Source organism: Pelodiscus sinensis, chromosome 20 (assembly GCF_049634645.1).
Source record: "Pelodiscus sinensis isolate JC-2024 chromosome 20, ASM4963464v1, whole genome shotgun sequence".
NCBI classification, from domain to species: domain Eukaryota; kingdom Metazoa; phylum Chordata; order Testudines; family Trionychidae; genus Pelodiscus; species Pelodiscus sinensis.
The window spans coordinates 12,618,762-12,637,534 of NC_134730.1; the positions used below are offsets into that span (position 1 = coordinate 12,618,762).

Below are 18,773 nucleotides of genomic sequence, written 5' to 3' on the forward strand. Positions count from 1 at the left end.
ATAGGTGCAATTTGAGAGTGAAAGCTGAGCAACTCAGGTGGCTATAAATGGAATTCCTATTTTGAATAGCTTTTGAGCATATGCAGAGGTCTTCTGCAGGTAGCTTGAAAGTTTGTCTCTCTCACCAAGTTGGTCCAATAAAAGATACTACTTCCCTCACCTTGTCTCTCATATCCTGGACCAACACAGCCTACCTGTGTGCAAACCACCCAAATCCCTATTCTGCCAAAGCAGTTGGCATTTTGAACCTTAAAGTACTGCTAGCTGTGCTGTTACCATCTGAGACAGGAAAGAGGCAAGAGAAAACAACTTGTGAGTTCTGTTTGCCAACAGCTCCCAGCCCATAATTTAAATGATGTTTCTAGTTTAAAGAGATCTTCAGAACCAGAACCCCAGCATAGATGACCTGACAGATGCTGCTAATGTTGTGGTTATTAGACACCTAAGTGTTCAAAATTCTGGCAGTCCTACTACTAGGGTTCCAAACTTAGCGAGCCCAAGGCTACAGCTACTCTGCTGTTTTTTTTGTGGAAGAGGATATGCAAATTGTGCTCTCATTTGCATATCTTCTTCTGATTCTTTTTGCGGAAGAGGTTTTGCCGCTAAAAAGCGCCATGTAGACGGGGCCATTTGTTGGAAAAACCCCTTTTTCGCAAGATCCTGAAAACTTTGATTTTTGAGGAATAAGGGATCTTGTGAAAAAGGTTTTTTTCCCCCAACAAATGGTCCCATCTACACGAGGCTAAATCTCTTCTGCAAAATCGGAAGATATGCAAATGAGCACAATTTGCATATCATCCTCTTCCTCAAAAAAATGGCAGTGTAGCGGTAGTCCAACTCTGGGGGAGTCCCTTCTGCAGTCAAGGCTTTACCAGGTGCAGGAACAGAGTTGGTGGCAGATTACATACATGCTCAGAAACAGACCTTAAGAAATGTAATTTTGTAGCTTGAGCAGGGGCCTAGCAGTTCCTTGTTCCTATTTCTTTTCCCAGCTTTAGTATTGATTCCCTACATGATCTTGAGCAAATCATTTCTCTGTTCGGTAGGGACGGGAAGCTTACTTTGCATTTAATACTTTGAGATCGCAGCACAACGACAGAGAGAAGTTTTAAGATGTCCCTAAAGATGCTGATCCCGAGACAAAGGACATGAAATAAAAAAAAAGGGGGGGGAGGGATATTGACCAAATTTCCTGGAGCTAGACTGTTACCAGAGCTGAGATATTAGTGGTAAGCAAGGAGCCAGAGCAGCATCTGGAAGAGATGTAGAATGTAACAACAGCGTGACACTAAAATTCAGAGATTTCTTTTCTGAATGGCAAATTCTGTTTGGATACTTGACATGCAAACACATGTTGACTCTTAGTTCACTAAAGACAGACTGAAATGTTTAACATTTATTTCCTTCCTGGCTTCTTTCCCTTCCTTGATTGTCCATCTGTTGGTGTCTCTGTGTTGTAAGCATTTCTGAAAATGAATCCTTGTAAACAGGAAACACAACTGAATCTCTGCTAATTCAATCAATCCAGCTAAAGAGAGACACGAGGAAAATGATGGGGGCATTATGATTAGGGTAACAACATTTAATGAAGTCAGATTTTACTCAAACACTACCATGCAATCTCTTTCCAAATGGACACTTGCAGATTACCACTTTTATGGGGGTGGGGAGAAATGTGTATAAGTGTTTTCTGTCTTTTGTACTTCATGCTCTTTGGGGATTTTGTCATTTTCTTCCCCTTTGCTTTTTAATCTTCTAATCACCACAGATGTACACTGTGAGCTTATCCCAGCCCAAAGCATCCTTCTTTCCAAACTTGTAGTGGGCAGTGGAGTAAAACACACAGTTACATGAAAAGATGGCAGCCCAGTTGAAAAAAATCAATACAAACAAAGCCGCAGGAGACAAGACATTAGCTCAAATTTCCAACCCATTTCAGAATCTTTATTGAAAAAAATTAATCACAGCATCTGAATTATTATTCAAACACATTTAATAAACAAAGAGAAACAGTAGCAAAGGGCACTGACACATGACAAACTGTACAAAACCTCTGGGTTTGCAGGCAAAACCTGAGGGTGAGGAGCCTACGGCTGAGCTGCAGAGGTCTGAGGAACTGTGCCCTCACCCCTGTGGCTGACCCCCTCCCTTCCCCTCGGACCACTCAGTCACCCCTGAGAAGATTGATTTAAAAATGTGCAGAAACAAAGACACTTTAAGAGAAGGTTAATTCCAGTCTCACCATAATGGAACAATTTAGGCCACTGGGAAATTAGATAAAACTCACTATCCGATCCCAGAGCTAATGCTTTAAAGTGAACCTTCCCAAGATGCAAAACCCCACAGCTATTCATCACACCTCCTACCACTGCTCCCCTCTCCCAGGTACCAAAATATACTGCCCAGGAGGGGCAACAGGACTGATTTCATGTGATTTTTTTTCTTTCAGCTTTCATTTGAGGAGATGTGACTGAACTAAAGGCAATGGAACGGAAAGCCCCATCTCCAGCAGTGCACCAATGCAACTGGTATGTAATGTGGAAACCAAGTGAGACGAGTTCTTTAGACTTAACTGTCTGCAACAGGTAACCTTTCGCCCTGTTACAGAGGAGCAACTCTAAAGCCTCCTTCTCTAGATGGACTGCAAGTCTTTGTACCTAAAGGAGCCCAGAGCCTTCCAGAAGCCTAGAACAGTCCCCTATTATTACCAAAAATCTTGAGATTCAGTGGGGACGCAAATGATAGAAATCATTTTCTACAAAACAACTCGCTCCAAGAACAGTCAATTGAATTTCAGGGGGGCATTAAATCCACCAACATTTCTGGTTGGAAAGGGAAGTGGGGGAGAGAACAGAATGTAATCTTTATTGTCTGTTCCCCCATGTATCTGGCAGAAACATTCAATTCTTTGCAACTTAAACAGGACACACTGAAGTGGTCACGGCCTGTTGTAACTACCTGGTTGTTCTTCTGGTTTGTTTTACTGGCACCGTTCCTGTTGGGTGTGGAGAAGGTAGGTCTATTCAAACAGCTATTCTGACAGCAGGCACTCCTCATATGGGCTTCACAGGCATGGGGTATCATTCTGTCAAACTGCACTGGGTAAAATGTCACCCTCCAAGCAAACCTAGCATTGCTTCATGCCCACCAGCTTGAACAACATGTCAGAGAGGCTTTTTGTTGATAATGTGAATAGGGCAGCTAAATTATTCCTGCTATTGTTAGTCGGATCATTCCCAACTTCTCATTCTCCCGGGTGGTAGGGAGGGGGTGGTGAGATAGATGATGGTGCAAAGGCTAGTGTGATATGTGGCTTTTATGCTGCTGAACTGCATACGTGCATTTTTTTTTTATTTCTCAGCTCTGTCCGCAAACTGACTATGGCTGGGGCTACAAGATACCCATAGTTAAGAGCTATATGTACACATCACAGTGTTATTTGGGCCCAGCCAAGGCATCCAGTCTATTCACACCCATGTCATTTCACCACGACAGACAGGAAAGAAAGGGCGGGGGAGCAAGAAAGCTGGACTTTAGAGTATGGTGCCACACCAACTGAATGTTAACAGCCCCAAACTGACACAATGTGAGTTCAAAGACATTTGGCACAGTCTGTTGCTACCAAGACTAGCTAGCACCCTCCTTCCTGAGAAAGAGGTGAAGACCCCACTGCAGGAAGCACACTGACAGCAGTTTGGAGAAAAGCTGGACTGGAGAGCGTGAGGGGGTATATCCCTCTGAGTTTCTTTACTGCACCTTGTTCAATGAAAAGGTCATCCATATCCTCAGAAGCCACTGCTCGCTGCCCTCTGCCTCAAGTCAACAAGGAGGAGACAGGATGGGAAACTTCCCTATGCACAAAACATTGACAAGACCACAGTGAGCCCAAATTCCTCCAGGGAGAATCCCACACTCATCAACCCAAACAAGGAAGTCTATGCTCGTGGCCTAGTCCAGGAACTTCCACTATGGCCTTGCCAGTGCCAGTGAATTCCAATGTATCTGGAACTTTGGTTCAACCACAGTTTGGGATTCGACTCAAAAGCCCAGGTGCCAGAGCACTGACCTACAAGGAACAAAGCCATAACAAAGGAAAAAACATGCAGCAAATTTCTATGAAATTCCATTTACCAAATAGGAGGGATATGTCACTGCTTAGGGATGGCACAGATTCATTGAAGGGATCAGTGACTCCAGTTTGGCTAAGATTAGAATTGAAGAGAGAGGCACAAACGAACATTTGCACGTCCATTCAAGGCATTCCAAAAAAAGTCACAAAAGTCGACACATCACTTTGGACAAGAAACATTACAACACTTTGGCAACTTTCACCAAGCCCCCCAAAGTCTCTGCAATGCCCCTTGGTACTTTGCGCTGACCTACTGAAGGTGGGATAATGAGGGGGCTGCAGATGTGGAATCGCCATACGTCAATTGGGGCCCCAAACTATCAGATTGATTTAAAACAAACCTACCTGCTTCTACAGTACAAAATAAAGCCTCCCCTAACTCCTCCTGCTGGGAGAAGACAGTAGTAGATCAAGGGAGTCCGTGCTGCTGGAGACAAACAAGGCAAAGCTGAACGTGGGAGCAACAAGTCCCTAATCTTGGTAAATCAAGTAATGTCATGCCAGGCTAAAATAGATCTATGGCAAGGGACTGGAAGGGAAGTGGGACAGGATCCCTGTCACCACTCTCATCCAACCTGGAGAGAATAAAGGACAGAACCATTTACTCTGTCACTAGCATGGGCCAATGTAGATTTTTAAATATGCGTGAAGAGCAATGGGCTTTGGGATATGCCAAGAGCCCACATTAAATAGTGCCAGCAGTAGACCCCCTCCAAGATCCACATTAGACAGAAACACAAGTCCTCTCCCCACTAGACTTCTTTTGTATCTAACTCAGTGCTCAGGAACTTGACAAATACAAACAAGAATGAAAGAGTTTCAGTATTTAAAAAAAAAAAAAAAAAAAAGAGACAAAGTTCTTGGTTTTTGACACTCACTTCTAAACCCTCTTCAACTGATTTGCATGGGGCCAACTGGTGGGGAGGAACACTGGAGGGTATCTTCCAAGTTTCCTATTTGATAAGCCTGGGCACGCAAAATGGCACAACTCTAATACAAATCCTCTTTCACCTATTCCAGCCCATGGCAAGTTGGGCTGACTACAAGGGCTCATGGACACAAGCAACCCTCATAAAGGCTCTGACAGGGAATCTAGCCCAGCCATTGTTGGAAAAATTCAATACAGCGCCGACCAAAAAAACAAAACAAAACATTTGGAAAAGGGACTATCCGACTGGAAGAGTCTCTTCTTTCCTTTGTTTCCTGGGATTAGAGGGAAGCCTTTGGTTTTGACCAGAATTATTCTCTGTTGGCAGGACAGGCTCAGCTTTGCTTTGCGTTAGCTCGGTTACTGTACAAGAGCAAGGCTGAACTGCGGAGAAATGCTCTGCCCAGCTAGATTGCCCTTTTGACATCTCAAAGTATAACAGAACCAGACATGTGGATCACATCCGGGATCCTCGCTCCTGAAGAATCTGAAAAGAGAAGGGCTGATATAATAAGGGTTGAACTTGGACAAATTAGGATATTAGTTCTCACAGTCTACAAAAAAAATACTATTTATGCAAATAGGGGAAGGAAAAATTGATGGAGGGGAATATGTGAAGAATCCTTAGGAGTGGCTGCTGGTTTTTACATAATTTTTATGAACACCTGATTTCCTTGGAAAAGACAGGCCTGTGCTAAAACACTTGGCTTTTGGTCACAGCAAGGCACTGACTTTTGCTGCACCTTGACAAAAATCTTTTATCGTTTCAGATTGTGTGATTTGTGAATATTTAATGATGCATCGTCTTGGTTCATAACACAGTTCTTCCCCTGTTTCTACCCAGGTACCTCACCCACTCAGATTCCACAGCATGAACTGTAGTATTTTTAAGCAATATATATATTTTACTTCATGAAAGACAAGGTGCTAGTGCTCCATCTCAGTGAGATAAGCATTATGACCGTTTTACAGGTGGGAAAACAGAGGCACAGATATTAAATGACCTGCTCAATGCCAAAAAGCATGTCTAACAGAGCTATCCTGGTTCTGAGGTCCACCAACACCTACGAGTCTCCCTCAGAACCTTAGAGAAACTGTGGAGATAAGATGATACAGCCTCTTCTAGAGGTAGAGGTCAGTTGCATGCAGGAACCTCAGAAGGATCATTTCATATTTTTGATATGCTGATATAGTGTTGATCAAAGAAAAAAAAACCCACAATTTCCTCTGCTCTCTGTATTGACAATCAGTTAGGAAATGTAATCTGTTCTCACCCTTTCTTCACTCCTTTTTACATATTTAAAACAAAGTTCATCCCCTTTTCCTTATATATCCATGGCTCAATGTGAAATGTATGAAGAGCTTTGGATCTGGATAGATTTGCTGTAATGTCATCTAGTAAAACTGAAAATTCACTGGGATGGAGGAAAGAGTGGAAGAGAATAAGTGTGCACAAGGAATTATATCAATCTCACGGCATCGTTAGAGCACAGAGGAATTTTTTTTCTTCTGTACATGGGGCCATTTAAAGACAGCTCTCTTCACCAGGCTCCTCACCTTTGCCTTCTCGCTAGGTTCGATGACAATGCCATTGGTAGAGTTATTGAGCTCCCTGGAGACGACACAGAGGAATTCTGCCTGGTCCTCATTGCCATAGTTATAGGAAGATCCAATGCTGATTAGCTGAAGAACAGGAAAATAACCAAGAGGGTGTAAGGGTGTAAGGATGAATGCAGCAATAGCTAGAATGACTATCCATCCCATTTTTAATGGGACAGTCCCTTATTTAAGCCCTGGTGCTGGTGTCCCGCCTTTAAAAAAAAAAAGCCAATTGTCCTGTATTTTCCACACTGGTGCGCCCCCTGCTGGTCAGTGGGCAATTAGCATAGCTGCAGCAGCCTCCTGTTTGTGGCTGGCGGGGGGCAAAGTTTGGGGGTACTGAGGACGTTGCCCCCACCCCAAACTTCAGTGAAAGTGCAGGGCAGTCCTGGGGACAGAGCCACCTTCCCTTTCTCCCCATCCCCTGGCCAGTTTGGAGGTAGGAATTTGCAGCCATGCAGTGCAGGGCATCTGCTCCCCTGCTTGGTGCCATGGTGCAGACAGCTGTGCTGTTCCCTCCTCTCATGCTGCTGCAGGGGCAGAGGGGTGAAGATGTCCTCGGCACCCAGTCCCAGTCCCCTTTTCTCACACATATGGTAAGAGTTGTAAGAGTTGCAGGAGTGGGGAACCAGATTCCATGTCTGGCAGAGCCTTTGGGGGACGGGCTGCAGTGTAGCCTCCTGGCACACAGCCTCTAGTTACAATTTGGAGATATACCTATTGCAGAGAACTGGAAGGGACCATGAAAGGTCAAGTCCAGTCCCCTGCCCTCACGGCAGGACCAAGTACCATCACTGACAGATTAGCCCCAAATACCTAAATGGCCCCCTCAAGGATTGAACTCACAACCCTGGGTTTAGCAGGCCAATGCTCAAACCACTGAGCTATCGCTCCCCCCATCTCTGTCCCCTGAGCTACCCCCCTACTCGCACAGAGCCCCTAGCTACTTCTTGCCTGCACCCTGAGCTAGCCCTGCCCTCACACAGCCTCTGGCTACCCCCTTCCTGCAATGAGCTACCTGCCTGCCTGCCTGCCTACACACAGCCCCAGCCACTCCTCTTTCTATACCTTGAGCTACCTGTTCCAGGCTCCCTGAGTAGCTGTTTTCAAACTTGAGCTAAGTCCCCTCCCCACCATTTAAGCCATATTTTTTGGTTGCGCCTCCCCCTGCCATAACCAAGACACCCTGCTGGGATGAATCAGGGTGGAGGTAGCACTGCCTCCCCAGATCTGCCACATGAAGCTGGCTTGAGCCTGCTGGCCTCTGTCCCCAAAACAGAAGTCATACTACACTCAGACAGAGAAAGGGTTACAGCCTAAATGGACTTGGGATCCCATAAGTCCCATGTCTCCCAACCACTTCTCTGACAGGTGACGCATGGGAGTGAAAGAGACAGCACTGCACCCCCCCAAAAAAATCCATGGGCAGGAGGATTAAGGGATTGGCCACCAGCCAGCAGGCCCAGAGTCTCTGGGCATCTGGGGGATCCTGGCACCAGTATCAGGGGTAGATCCTTGCTCCAGCACTTTGCGCACCAGCTCACCTGTCCCTTGTAATGCAGAGCAGCAGCGGGGGAGGTTATGCTGGGACCCGCAAGCCAGAATGAGTGCTGTAATGGCGATCATTATCGACTAATGGAGTAGTCAATAAAAAAAAAAATCTATCGACTACTCGATTAGGAAAGTAACCACATTTTAACAGCCTTAGTATTCACCATAAGGAAATATGGACACTCTAGCAATAGCCAATGTACTTAGCTCTGTCCTTGATACTACCTTGTGAACTGTAATAACTGGCTGGTTGAACCCAGTCTGAACTAAAGTTTCAACAGGAAAAAAATGTCTTGGATGCTGACTTGTGTTATAAGCCTTCCCCTCAAATGGTACGGGGCCATGACTAGACGTGCTGCAGAGTCCCCTGGTGGTGGATGAGCTGGGAAAATTCTGACTGTAATGTAAAAGGGGAACTTGGAAAGCTGTGATACGTTTTCCAATTCAGGACAAAATTGATGAAATGTTGCAGTACAAAATGTTAATCCCCAGCCAAATACTTCAGAGACTAGATATGCCAGGCAATGTGGGCTCTACAGAAAGAATCACTCACCCCAGAGGATACACCTGTTTCAGTTCTAGGAATACAACTCCGGACTTTTTGACACAGAAACACTGGACAGGCAACATGTTTATCACAAAGGTAGGAGGACACTGTACTCCAGCAACTAAAGTGGGGTGGACAATAGAAGAGCACGGACCAGGTCATTGCTTCCACAGCTCCCATTGGCCAGAAAGTGCAATCCACAGCCAATAGAAACTGCAATCACCCGTATCTGCAGAGCCACAGGTAAATATAGTGGTCATGGCCCAGGAGGGGCTAATCCTGGCAAACTGGATTTGACCCATGGGCTGGTATTTGCCCACTCCTGAACTAAGTGATACCTGACAAACTGGCACAATTCTTCTATAATTATTACATTAAAGTGACAACCTGGAATAAACAGCATAGTTACAGACTGAAGAAAAACAGTATGAATGGTGTGTATTTTAATGGATATACTTTGATTTTAGAAAAGAGAACTTTGCACTAAAACAAGGTATAGACGTGGATCATTGTGCCCTTAATATAATCATCATATCCATTGTTCTGCAGGTTTGAAGGAGGATTAGCCAAGCTATAATAATAGAAATGTCTTGTATAATGAATATGCTTTAATGGTTGCATTGATTCATTATGGAGGACAAAAGACTTGGTCTCTAGATGTCAATGGACTGTTTTTCCTTTGTATTTCACCACTTGACTGTCTCAACTATAATGAACTTGAACAGCTGCACTTCAGACCACAAATCACAATGGGTACATAGAATCCATGTAAATTAGAAAAGATATTTAGCTGCTCTCTCTCCTACCTCACTATGCTGCTATTTATACTCGCCCTAGCTTTCATTGAGCGAGCAGAGTATATGCACAGGAACAGGAGAATCACATCCCTAGCTTATAGAACAGCCACAGCCACAGCCACAGAGGGAACCTGTCAGGGGATGACAGGGGAATTTAATTCCTCACCCTGGTCAATCCTTGGTATCTGTGCTTCTAACAAAGAGAGTAAGTAGTGCCGAATGTGATAAGGATGCTTGTCCATTGAACAATGGACACTGAACAACCACTCTGATTTCATATTGGACAGTCACAGATTTTGGTCACTACTAAACTGGACTGGATTGGACAGATGATCTAGAAAGCAAAGGCTTTGTCTTGTTAGTCCTATGAGCCATTTGGTATATTTCATTCCAAGTAGATGTTGCAGATTACAGTTCAGGAACAGTGAACTGCAGCCAATGGGAGCTGCGAGGCTCTGGGGCTGCGGAGCCAGTAAGTAGACAAACCAGAGTGGCCCGCTAGCAGCTCTCTCAGAGTGGGTCTGTGGAACACTTTGAGAAATATTGTACTACAAACATACAAGAAAACTTTGTTATTTCTGGTACCAAAGCTGAGGCACTTTTATACCCTCTGGATCCTCCCTGAAACATGGTCAGCAAACTGGTTATGTTGCAAATGCAGAGTGTTTAGCATTTGCAGGATAAGGTACTTCTCATGTCACTCAACACTTCCCCTTGAAAGGGCCATGCTACTGGGCTCTAAAGAAAGTTGTTTTAATTTCTTCTGGATTCCATTTATTCTCCTTAGACTAAAGCTCCACAGTGGAGCCAGGAAAAGCAGGAGGAGAGAAGAATTTCTCAAGTCTGACAAATTTAATTACTTCTTATTATAGGTTCAGTAAGCTACTGTTGCTCTTCTGCCAGTCATTCCATGTAAGGTGGACTGATTCTGGATTAGGGAAGTTAATGGGTAACCAGTAACTTGGTGCCTAGGAGCAGCCCCTGCCCTCGGCCCACTGAGGGCAGAGGGATGCTCCAGCCCTAGTGGGCCCACCGCACTGCAAGCTGGCCTGGGATCTAGCAGCTGTGTAACAGACCAGCAGAGCCAATAGCCCTGTGGGCTGGGGGCTGCTCCAGTCAGGCTGGTGTGGTCCCCCACCTGGAGTTCTCGCTTAATTGGTTTACTGGTTAAACCTAATGTTTAACCCAGTGGTCCCCAAGGTTTTGGTGCTGCCGGGCGCCTGGGGGCGGGGCCGCTCACGCGCTGCGCGTACGGGGGCGGGGCCGCTCACAGGCCATGTGACTGGGGGCGAGGCCAAGCATGCGCCGCACGCCCGAGGCCGGCACAGGCATGTGCCATGACCCCGGGCAGAGGCTGCCCAGGTATCGCGCACCCAGGGCCGGCACGCGCAGCACACCCGGGGCCAGTGCCGGGGCCAGCACCGGGGCCAGCGCCGGCACGGGCACGCACAGCGCCCCCGGGGCCAGCACCGGCTCGCGGGGCGCCCTCGGGGACGGGGACGGGGCCAGGGCCAGGGCCGGGACACGCGCGGCACCCCCGGGGCGGGGGCCGGCCATGCGCCCGGGGCTGGCACCTGCCGCATGCCCGGGGGCGGGGCCAGCCCAGATTGCTCCGCGGGCACACATAAATAGCCATGGCGCCCACGGGCACCACGTAGGGGACCACTGGTTTAACCGGTTAACTGATTAAATGCGATTTTACATCCCTATTCTGGATACAGATTTCCCCTTGTCCTCAGCAAAGAGGAGTCATGAGAAGTGTAGATAAACAGAAATCTAAACCCATTCCATATGCTGTTCCCAGAGGGGGATTCCTTTAATCGGATATAGGAATAGCAATCATTGGCAACAGTACCTGTTCAAATTTCCATCCATCAGACATAGTGGAAACCATCTGTGTGAGTTCTTCCTCTTGGCACTGCAGGACTCTATACACATGTTTCACAGGCCCCTAAAGCAACAAGGGGGGGGGGGGGGAAGAGGAGCAATATTAAAATCAGGAGGAGTTGGTTTAACTGTGTTTGCTTACAACTGAGACTTTAGCTTCTTCTTGTAGGGAAATTGGATGTTTTGTGCCATGAAGATTATATTAGAAGAGGGAGACTGAGTTGCACTGACCTTCCCAAGCTAGTCTATATTAAATAATTTTTTTTCCGTATTGAGGGGAGTGAGGATTTTGAGATGACATTATCAAAAGCATTTAACTGATGTTAGGAGTCCAAGTCCTCCATGTGTGTTTCTAGATTTGAATCTATAAGTTAAAAATCATAGTTCACCACCAGCAAAAAGAAATGCTATTCTGAGATGGTTTATATTTGATGGAAATATTAAAATTGTCTGGAAAGGACAAGAGAAACATACACAGAGAGCTCATTTTGTAAATATAATGGGAGAGAAAAATCAGCCAAGTTCCCTTTCCTAGAATTGGCTTTAGGGAAAGAACTTCAGAGGGGTAGCCGAGTTAGTCTGTAACAAGAAAAACAAATAGTCTTGTAGCATTTTAAAGACTAACCAAACATGTAGATGATATCATGAGCTTTCGTGGGCACAACTCACTTATTCAAATGACAGGCAAAGAAGTGGGTTATGCCCATGAAAGCTCATGATACCATCTACAAGTTTTGTTAGTCTTTAAAGTGATACTAGACTATTTGTTGTTTTTAAAGTTTTTCCCTTTAGGTAAAGAGTCACCCACAACTGAGAGATGTTACTACATCAGGAAAGGGAAACAGATTACACTGGGCACTCTCACAAACTGTTTATGCAGCTTAACATTTTCTGCCAAAAAAGTATCACTGCACTTTTATTAATGCAAATTAAAAAAAAAAAACGAAACCCAAATCCCATTCTTTAAATGGGATACATAGCCCATCTCCCCATATGGTCTTTTAAGAGGTCAGCCAACTAATCTGCTTTTGGATTCCAAAGTCCTCTCTGTTGCCTTTGAGTCCTCATTTTCATGCCTTGTTTCAACTGACCCTATTTACAGCCCCCTTTTATTCCATGTTCCTGACCTCTACGTGCAAGTAGGGGGAAGCACATTTGGGAGCCTGTGTCGGTAGCCATGAAGGATGCTCTCTTTCAATCATATGTTGAATACAAGAGGAAGTAGGAACACCCAACCGTTTGAGAGACAAGACATGTCTCACCCTGGAGTGCACTTTCTCCCTGTCACACCCCTATAAATGATTGAATCCTGATGACTAAGATTTTCTACTTAAGTTTTAACATGCATTACTTGAGAGGTTCTGTTCTCATTGTCCCGTATCCGTTCCTTCACCAGACGCACAAGGGATGCAATATTGTAAAACTCAGCTTCTTCCAGTACCCCTAAAAATATGCCAAAGCAGAGGAAGGAATTCTGTTAGTCAACAGAAAACAGAATAAGGTCAATTTTATCAAAAGGGTGCAGTGCATGATATCAGTTTGTATTTAACCTTATATTTGCAATCTAGCCTGTCTGTGGTGCAATAAATAGATGCAGAATGGATGGTGCTATTGATCTCAGTCTGGAAGAAAATGCTCTATTCATCTGGTAATAGCCTCCTTTATGTGAAAGCACATGATATCTAACTCCTCCTTCTCTAGGATTATAGAAAGCCCCAAGGCTTTAATAGGGAAATACTGCTCTTTTATTGGAGGCTTTTGGCAAAATATATTTAGCCATCTCAGATCAATCTGTTTCATCTCAGCATATTACAAAAAAGCCATTAATGGCTTTGGATATACAGGAGTGCAATCTGAAGAGTGAACAAGAGAGATCATTCTTAGAGAATGTCTCCTCTTTTTCTCAAAAAGTACAATTTGCTGTTCAAAGTCAATGAGTTAAGCATAGCAAGGTTATGATCTAGTATTCTTGGCTTCCAATATATATTGTTTTCATATTATTCATGAGCATCTTTGCGGGAAACTAAAAGAAAACATAGTATTATTGTGAAATGGAGCTTATGCACAAGGCACCATGTTCATGCATTAGTAAGCTTCCATACCCAAACTTGTCAATCATTATCTAGGGTTAGTCAAACAATACCAATAGGGCCTTGACAGTTCTTCACTCTGCAATACATTTTTTCTTACCTTCTTCTGCCAGCTCTTTGTTTAATATGAGTTTTCCATGTCGGAGGTAGTTCAGGATCGGACCAAAATAAGTGGGATCCCTGTCAATGAGATATGCCCCCGTCTCATCCTGTGAAACACACATGGGAGTCAAGTTAGATGTCCCCTACACAGGGACTCCTAAAATTATTAGCTCCTGTAAAGATGTATTGATGTTAATGATGAGAAAACATTCCAAAATTTCTGTTATGTAGACAGGTGCAGGTTTATATTTGCCCTGTTGAGTAGATAAGGTCTGGATGTACAGTATGGCAAGCAAGCCTGTCTACACTACTTTTCTTTCTACAACTTCTGATCCAACATGAGTATCTGTTAAAAGGATGGTTAAAGTGAACCAGAGAAGTTGGTGCGTGAAAGGAATAGCATGAAATAGATCATCCTGATCACAGGAACTGGGTTTTCATTCATGCAAAAAGAAGAGAGGCAACTCCAATTTTTAAAAATAACCTATTTATATGTAAATGCCAATCTCAAAACCTTATGTTAATTCCTGAACTCCTTTTCGTTTACCTGAAAATTACACCGAGGCCAAAAGACTCCTTGGGAGTCAGGCAGTCTAAAATGGCTCTTGTTCCATAAAATGCGTCTTTAAAATAAAACTTCCTTGCCCAGAGGCCAAATCTCAGTTTATCATTCAAAATAGATTGTATATTTTACTTCAATTCTTCCATCTAAATTATGTTTCCATAGACAGTCCTTGTTAATCTTTACTTCAAATCTCTATAGATTATGCTGGATTCAGCATCTGTTTGTACCAATTCATTTTAGAGTGACTATTGGCACTAATATCTGCTCCTAAAGCACCAAATACTACTGATAAAGTTTAGAAATAAACAGTACTTTATGGACAAATAAGACAACCCTTGACCTGAACGTATAACAGCGTTAGGACATAATCATGCAAACTCTAGCTTACTGAATTCAATGGGGACTACTCTTAAGTGTTTAATGCAGTGAGCCCAATATTTAGACTTAATGTCATAATAGAAAGTAATAAGCAATTAGCAGAACTGGGGGGAGGGTTACAACAAGGTAATGTATGTATGTCTTGGTGATTCCAATGTGTATTGACATAAAAATATTTTTGATTGTTTAACTGGATTCATGCAAGCATACACCGAACCAGGGTACCTTAAGGGACAATTACTTTTTCCTATGAGTGAAAGTAAATAAAAATTTTGGTCACATTAGCACTCATTCAGCACTGTGACAACAGGGTCAAACGTTACTGCTCCCACAAAAACTGCAGTCTTTTAATATCAGTCTGCTTTTTGTTTCTGTGACTTGTTCAATCAGAAAACATGAGAATTTATTTTCTTTCTTTCTTTCTTTCTTTCTTTCTTTCTTTCTTTCTTTCTTTCTTTCTTTCTTTCTTTCTTTCTTTCTTTCTTTCTTTCTTTCTTTCTTTCTTTCTTTCTTTCTTTCTTTCTTTCTTTCTTTCTTTCTTTCTGGACTGATTGAAAATGATTAATGGTTTTCATCTCCTCTGGACAATATGTTGATTTCTAAACTATGCGTCAGATGCTCACAAACGCTTCATTATTTTTCCACTTTTTAAAATCAATATTGCAATAACAAGTTAGTTCTCTATATTGGGACCTTCACAGAAGATTGGCAGGGTGCTGTATATCATTATAAAATTAACAAAACGTAATAGGTGAAAGAAAACACATTTCTTGAACCAAGTTTAATGTGTTGACACATAACAATGCAGACTTTTTGAAATACACTTTGATGCAGTGAGCATTCATTATCTTTAGAAGTAGGTCGCAGTTCTATTTTTAAACACCACAGAAAGGTTTTGTTCATTGAACAAATTAAGTGGTACTGAGATTGGGGCAGTCTGCTCTATAGCACAAATATGATTTTTTTCTGAAGCCCCTTCTTACTCTGTACTGAGATACTAAGGTAATGGCAGGCAGAAATTTAAACTCCTGATTAATTGTAATTGGAAGGAGGGATTATTTAATTCTGTATCTAATCTCTCTGTAAAGTACTTTTGTGAAATTTATATAAAGAATATCATAGAAAATAAAAGTTGTGGTTACCAACATAGTGATTTATTTGTGAAATTCCCAGTGTGGGTAGGAGATAGAAATCTGAGTTCTCAAAGCTGCAGACCAAAGTAAATAGCATATTAATATACTTAATAAGTAATAAAGCAAGCCAGAGAAGAATATAAAGAAAAATAGAAATGACAAATATATTCCCAGGCTGAGAAAAATTACTAAATATTTATATCTAGAGAAGAGAGAAGTGTTTTATAATTGATGAGCACTTCCCCATACTCATTAGTTCTCATAAATAAGTCATTGTTTAGGTGCAGCCTAAAGGATCTGGGGGCATGTGATACACTTATTTATGCTGAATACATATGGGTGTGGGAAACAAAGCTGGTAGTTAGTGTTATGATGTAGTACAGTATAGCTGTAGTGGAAGAGTAACAGAAGATCTAGATGAGAGGGGTATGGTTAGTGTTTATGCTGGGTGAACAAATGCCCACAGCTTCAATCCCCTCAAGTTGTCTGATCAAAGCTGGGTCCCCTCCCTCCAACAGAAGCAGCACAGATTGGGGGGAGGGACAGAGGAGCCTGCTGTGAGTGTTAGGGATGTTAAGAAGCAGGTATTTAACTAATCGTGTAGTCAATATAATTATTAACTACACAATTAGTCGATAGGGGAAGGTGCTCAGTCCTGGCTCATGCCAGGTCCGGGAGCTACACCTGCTGTGGTTCTGCATTTTAAATGTAGTAGAATCATAGAGCTGGAAGAGAGCTCAGGAGGTCATCAAGGCCAGCCCCCTGCCCAAGGCAGGACCAATCCCAACTAAATCAACCCAGCCAGGACTTTGTCAAGCTGAGACTTAAACACCTCTAAGGATGGAGATTCCACCACCTCACTAGGTAACCCATTCCAGTGCTTCACCACCCTCCTAGTGAAATAGTTTTTCCTAATATCCAACCTAAACCTCCTCCACTGTAACTTGAGACCATTGCTCCTTGTTCTGCCATCTCCATCCTCTTTGGAACCTCCCTTCAGGGAGGTGAGTCAGCGACCAGGGAACTTGCAAACAGACGGTTCAGCAGCCTCTGCCTTCGGTCAGCTCAGGCCACTGTGAACAGAGGCTGCTGCCAGAGTAGCTTCCCTTGCCCCCCACGCTGCTGCCTCTGATATAGGCAGCGAGGGGAGGGAGGGCAGGCGGCACCTAGGCTTATCGAGTAGTCAACTACTTGCTTACACCCTAGTGAGTGTAGTGATAAAGGGACATGTCACCCTCCGCCCCCCCCCCCACCCATGTGGAGGGTGAACATAGCTAGGGCTCATGGATTAAGTATGAAACAAAAAAACAGGACTATGTAGCACTTTAAAGACTAACAAAAGTGGCTTTGTATATGTGCGGACACTGCAATCCTGCTATATCTTGGCAAAGGGGAAGGCACTGATTGTTCTGTATCTCTACTGGAGGCATATTAACCAGTTAAGCACTGACATAAATTGCCCAGGGATGTTGTGAAATCTCCACCATTGGAGATTTTTAAAAGCAGGTTAAACAAATGCCTGTCAAGGGTAGTATAGATCGGGGTGGGCAAACTATGGTCCATGGGCCTGATCCAGCCTGTAGCCTATCCCAGCAGCACAGAGCATCTCCAGGGTGCTCAAAGCTGCTGGCTCCTCCCTGTGATTCTGTGCTGGGGGGTGGGGCGAGGCAATGCAGCACAATCTCTCAGTTCCCATTAGCTGATTTCCAGCCAATAGGAGCTGAGAGACTGTGCTGGGAGCTAGGGCAGTCCATGAAGCCTACCTCCCCGTCCCCTCCTCCTTTTCCTCCCCCTGCAGTGCAGAGAGCCACATGGAACAGCCAACTACTTTGAGCAAGTTTGGGGCTGCTGGCAGGCAGGTAAGCCTGTGAGTGCTGCTGGCCAGGAGCTGCTTAGGCATGCGCCTCCTAGACAGAGCCCACCTCTGGCATCCTAACTTCCTCCCAGAGTCTGCACCACCTCCGACACCTCTCCCACAGATCAGAATCCTCTCCTATACCCATATTCCCTCCTGGAGTCTGCACCTCCCAGACCCCTACCATAGTCACAACCCTCTCAGTCACCCAGATTTCCTTTTAGACCCCACAGTGTCTTCTACACCTAGTCCTGTATTCCAAGCTCTCTTCTGCACCCAATCTCCATCCCAGAAATTACAACCAATTCCATAGAAAAGTGCAGCCCTTGAGCACTTTCCAAAATCCTGGAGCGCCCCTCCCCCCACATTAAAATTATTGTCCACCCCTGCCGTGAGGGCAGGAGACTGGACTTGATGCCTCTTGAGATCCCTTCCAGTTCTAGTATTATATGATGGGGAGAGGGGCAGATGAAGCTTCCGTGAGACTGCGACTGGGGTTGCGGTCTCCGTAAGAGTTTGCAGAGCGTCAGGGAGCAAAACCTGGGGGTTTATATGGCGCCCGTTACCCGCACCGCGCAGCCCCTCACCTTGTCCGAGCCCAGCTCGGGCCCGTCCTGGCAGCAGAGACGGCACAGGAAGGACTTGGGCTCGCGACACAGGGTCTGTCGGGTGCTCACGAAGTATGTGCCGCCCACATTGAGCCGGATCCACTTGGAGCCAGAGCCAGGTCTGTCCGGGACGGGCGGCTCGGAGCTACGCGGGGACAGCCCCCCTCCGGAACTGGCTGGCCCGGGCAGGCGGGGGCTCGGCGGCCCGGGGGGAACCGGGATGCCCCCCAGCACTGGGCTGGGCGTACGGCCCCGCGGCGGCCCATCCCCCACCGCCATCAGCTCCGCCATCCTGGACCTCAACTGCGTGTGGCGTCCCAGGCGAGGGCAGCCACCCTCGCTCAGCGCTGTGGGGAGAGCTGGATCCTGCGCCCAGCAGCCATCGCCTCCCTCACACCGAACCCCCGCCTCCCAGGAAGGGCTGGAGTTGACTTCCGGGTCAACAGCGACCGCCGGGTCACACCAAATCCCTCCCGCGGCGCACACAAACCGACAGCTACTCTATGTCAAAGGGGGGATGCCGAGGTGCGCATCGGGAAAGAAAAACCCGGGAATGTATTAGAATAGGCAATCCCTGAGGAAGCGCGGAATATTACTTCCGGAG

General features: G+C 45.0%; 1 protein-coding gene across 1 annotated transcript; it reads right to left on the reverse strand.

The window, feature by feature from the left end:
- Window positions 1–1,922: 1,922 nt before the first annotated feature.
- KCTD2 (potassium channel tetramerization domain containing 2) lies at window positions 1,923–18,726 on the reverse strand. The gene is made up of 6 exons (XM_006136410.4): window positions 18,149–18,726; window positions 13,629–13,737; window positions 12,790–12,881; window positions 11,407–11,502; window positions 6,615–6,740; window positions 1,923–5,544 (listed from the first exon to the last, which is right to left on the reverse strand). Exons 1-6 carry the CDS (start codon window positions 18,458–18,460, stop codon window positions 5,515–5,517), a joined length of 765 nt encoding a protein of 254 aa, XP_006136472.2. The 5' UTR covers window positions 18,461–18,726; the 3' UTR covers window positions 1,923–5,514.
- Window positions 18,727–18,773: the final 47 nt, after the last annotated feature.

Bases quoted from the DNA above. Each gene is read 5' to 3' on its own strand.
- KCTD2 (XM_006136410.4), bottom strand. From the start codon at position 18,460: ATGGCGGAGCTGATGGCGGTGGGGGATGGGCCGCCGCGGGGCCGTACG. The intron at 6,741-11,406 runs GTACTGTTGCCA...CCTGTTCTTCAG, and splicing joins ATGGATGGAAATTTGAACAG to CTAATCAGCATTGGATCTTC. The intron at 5,545-6,614 runs GTGAGGAGCCTG...TTCTCTTTTCAG, and splicing joins AACCTAGCGAGAAGGCAAAG to ATTCTTCAGGAGCGAGGATC.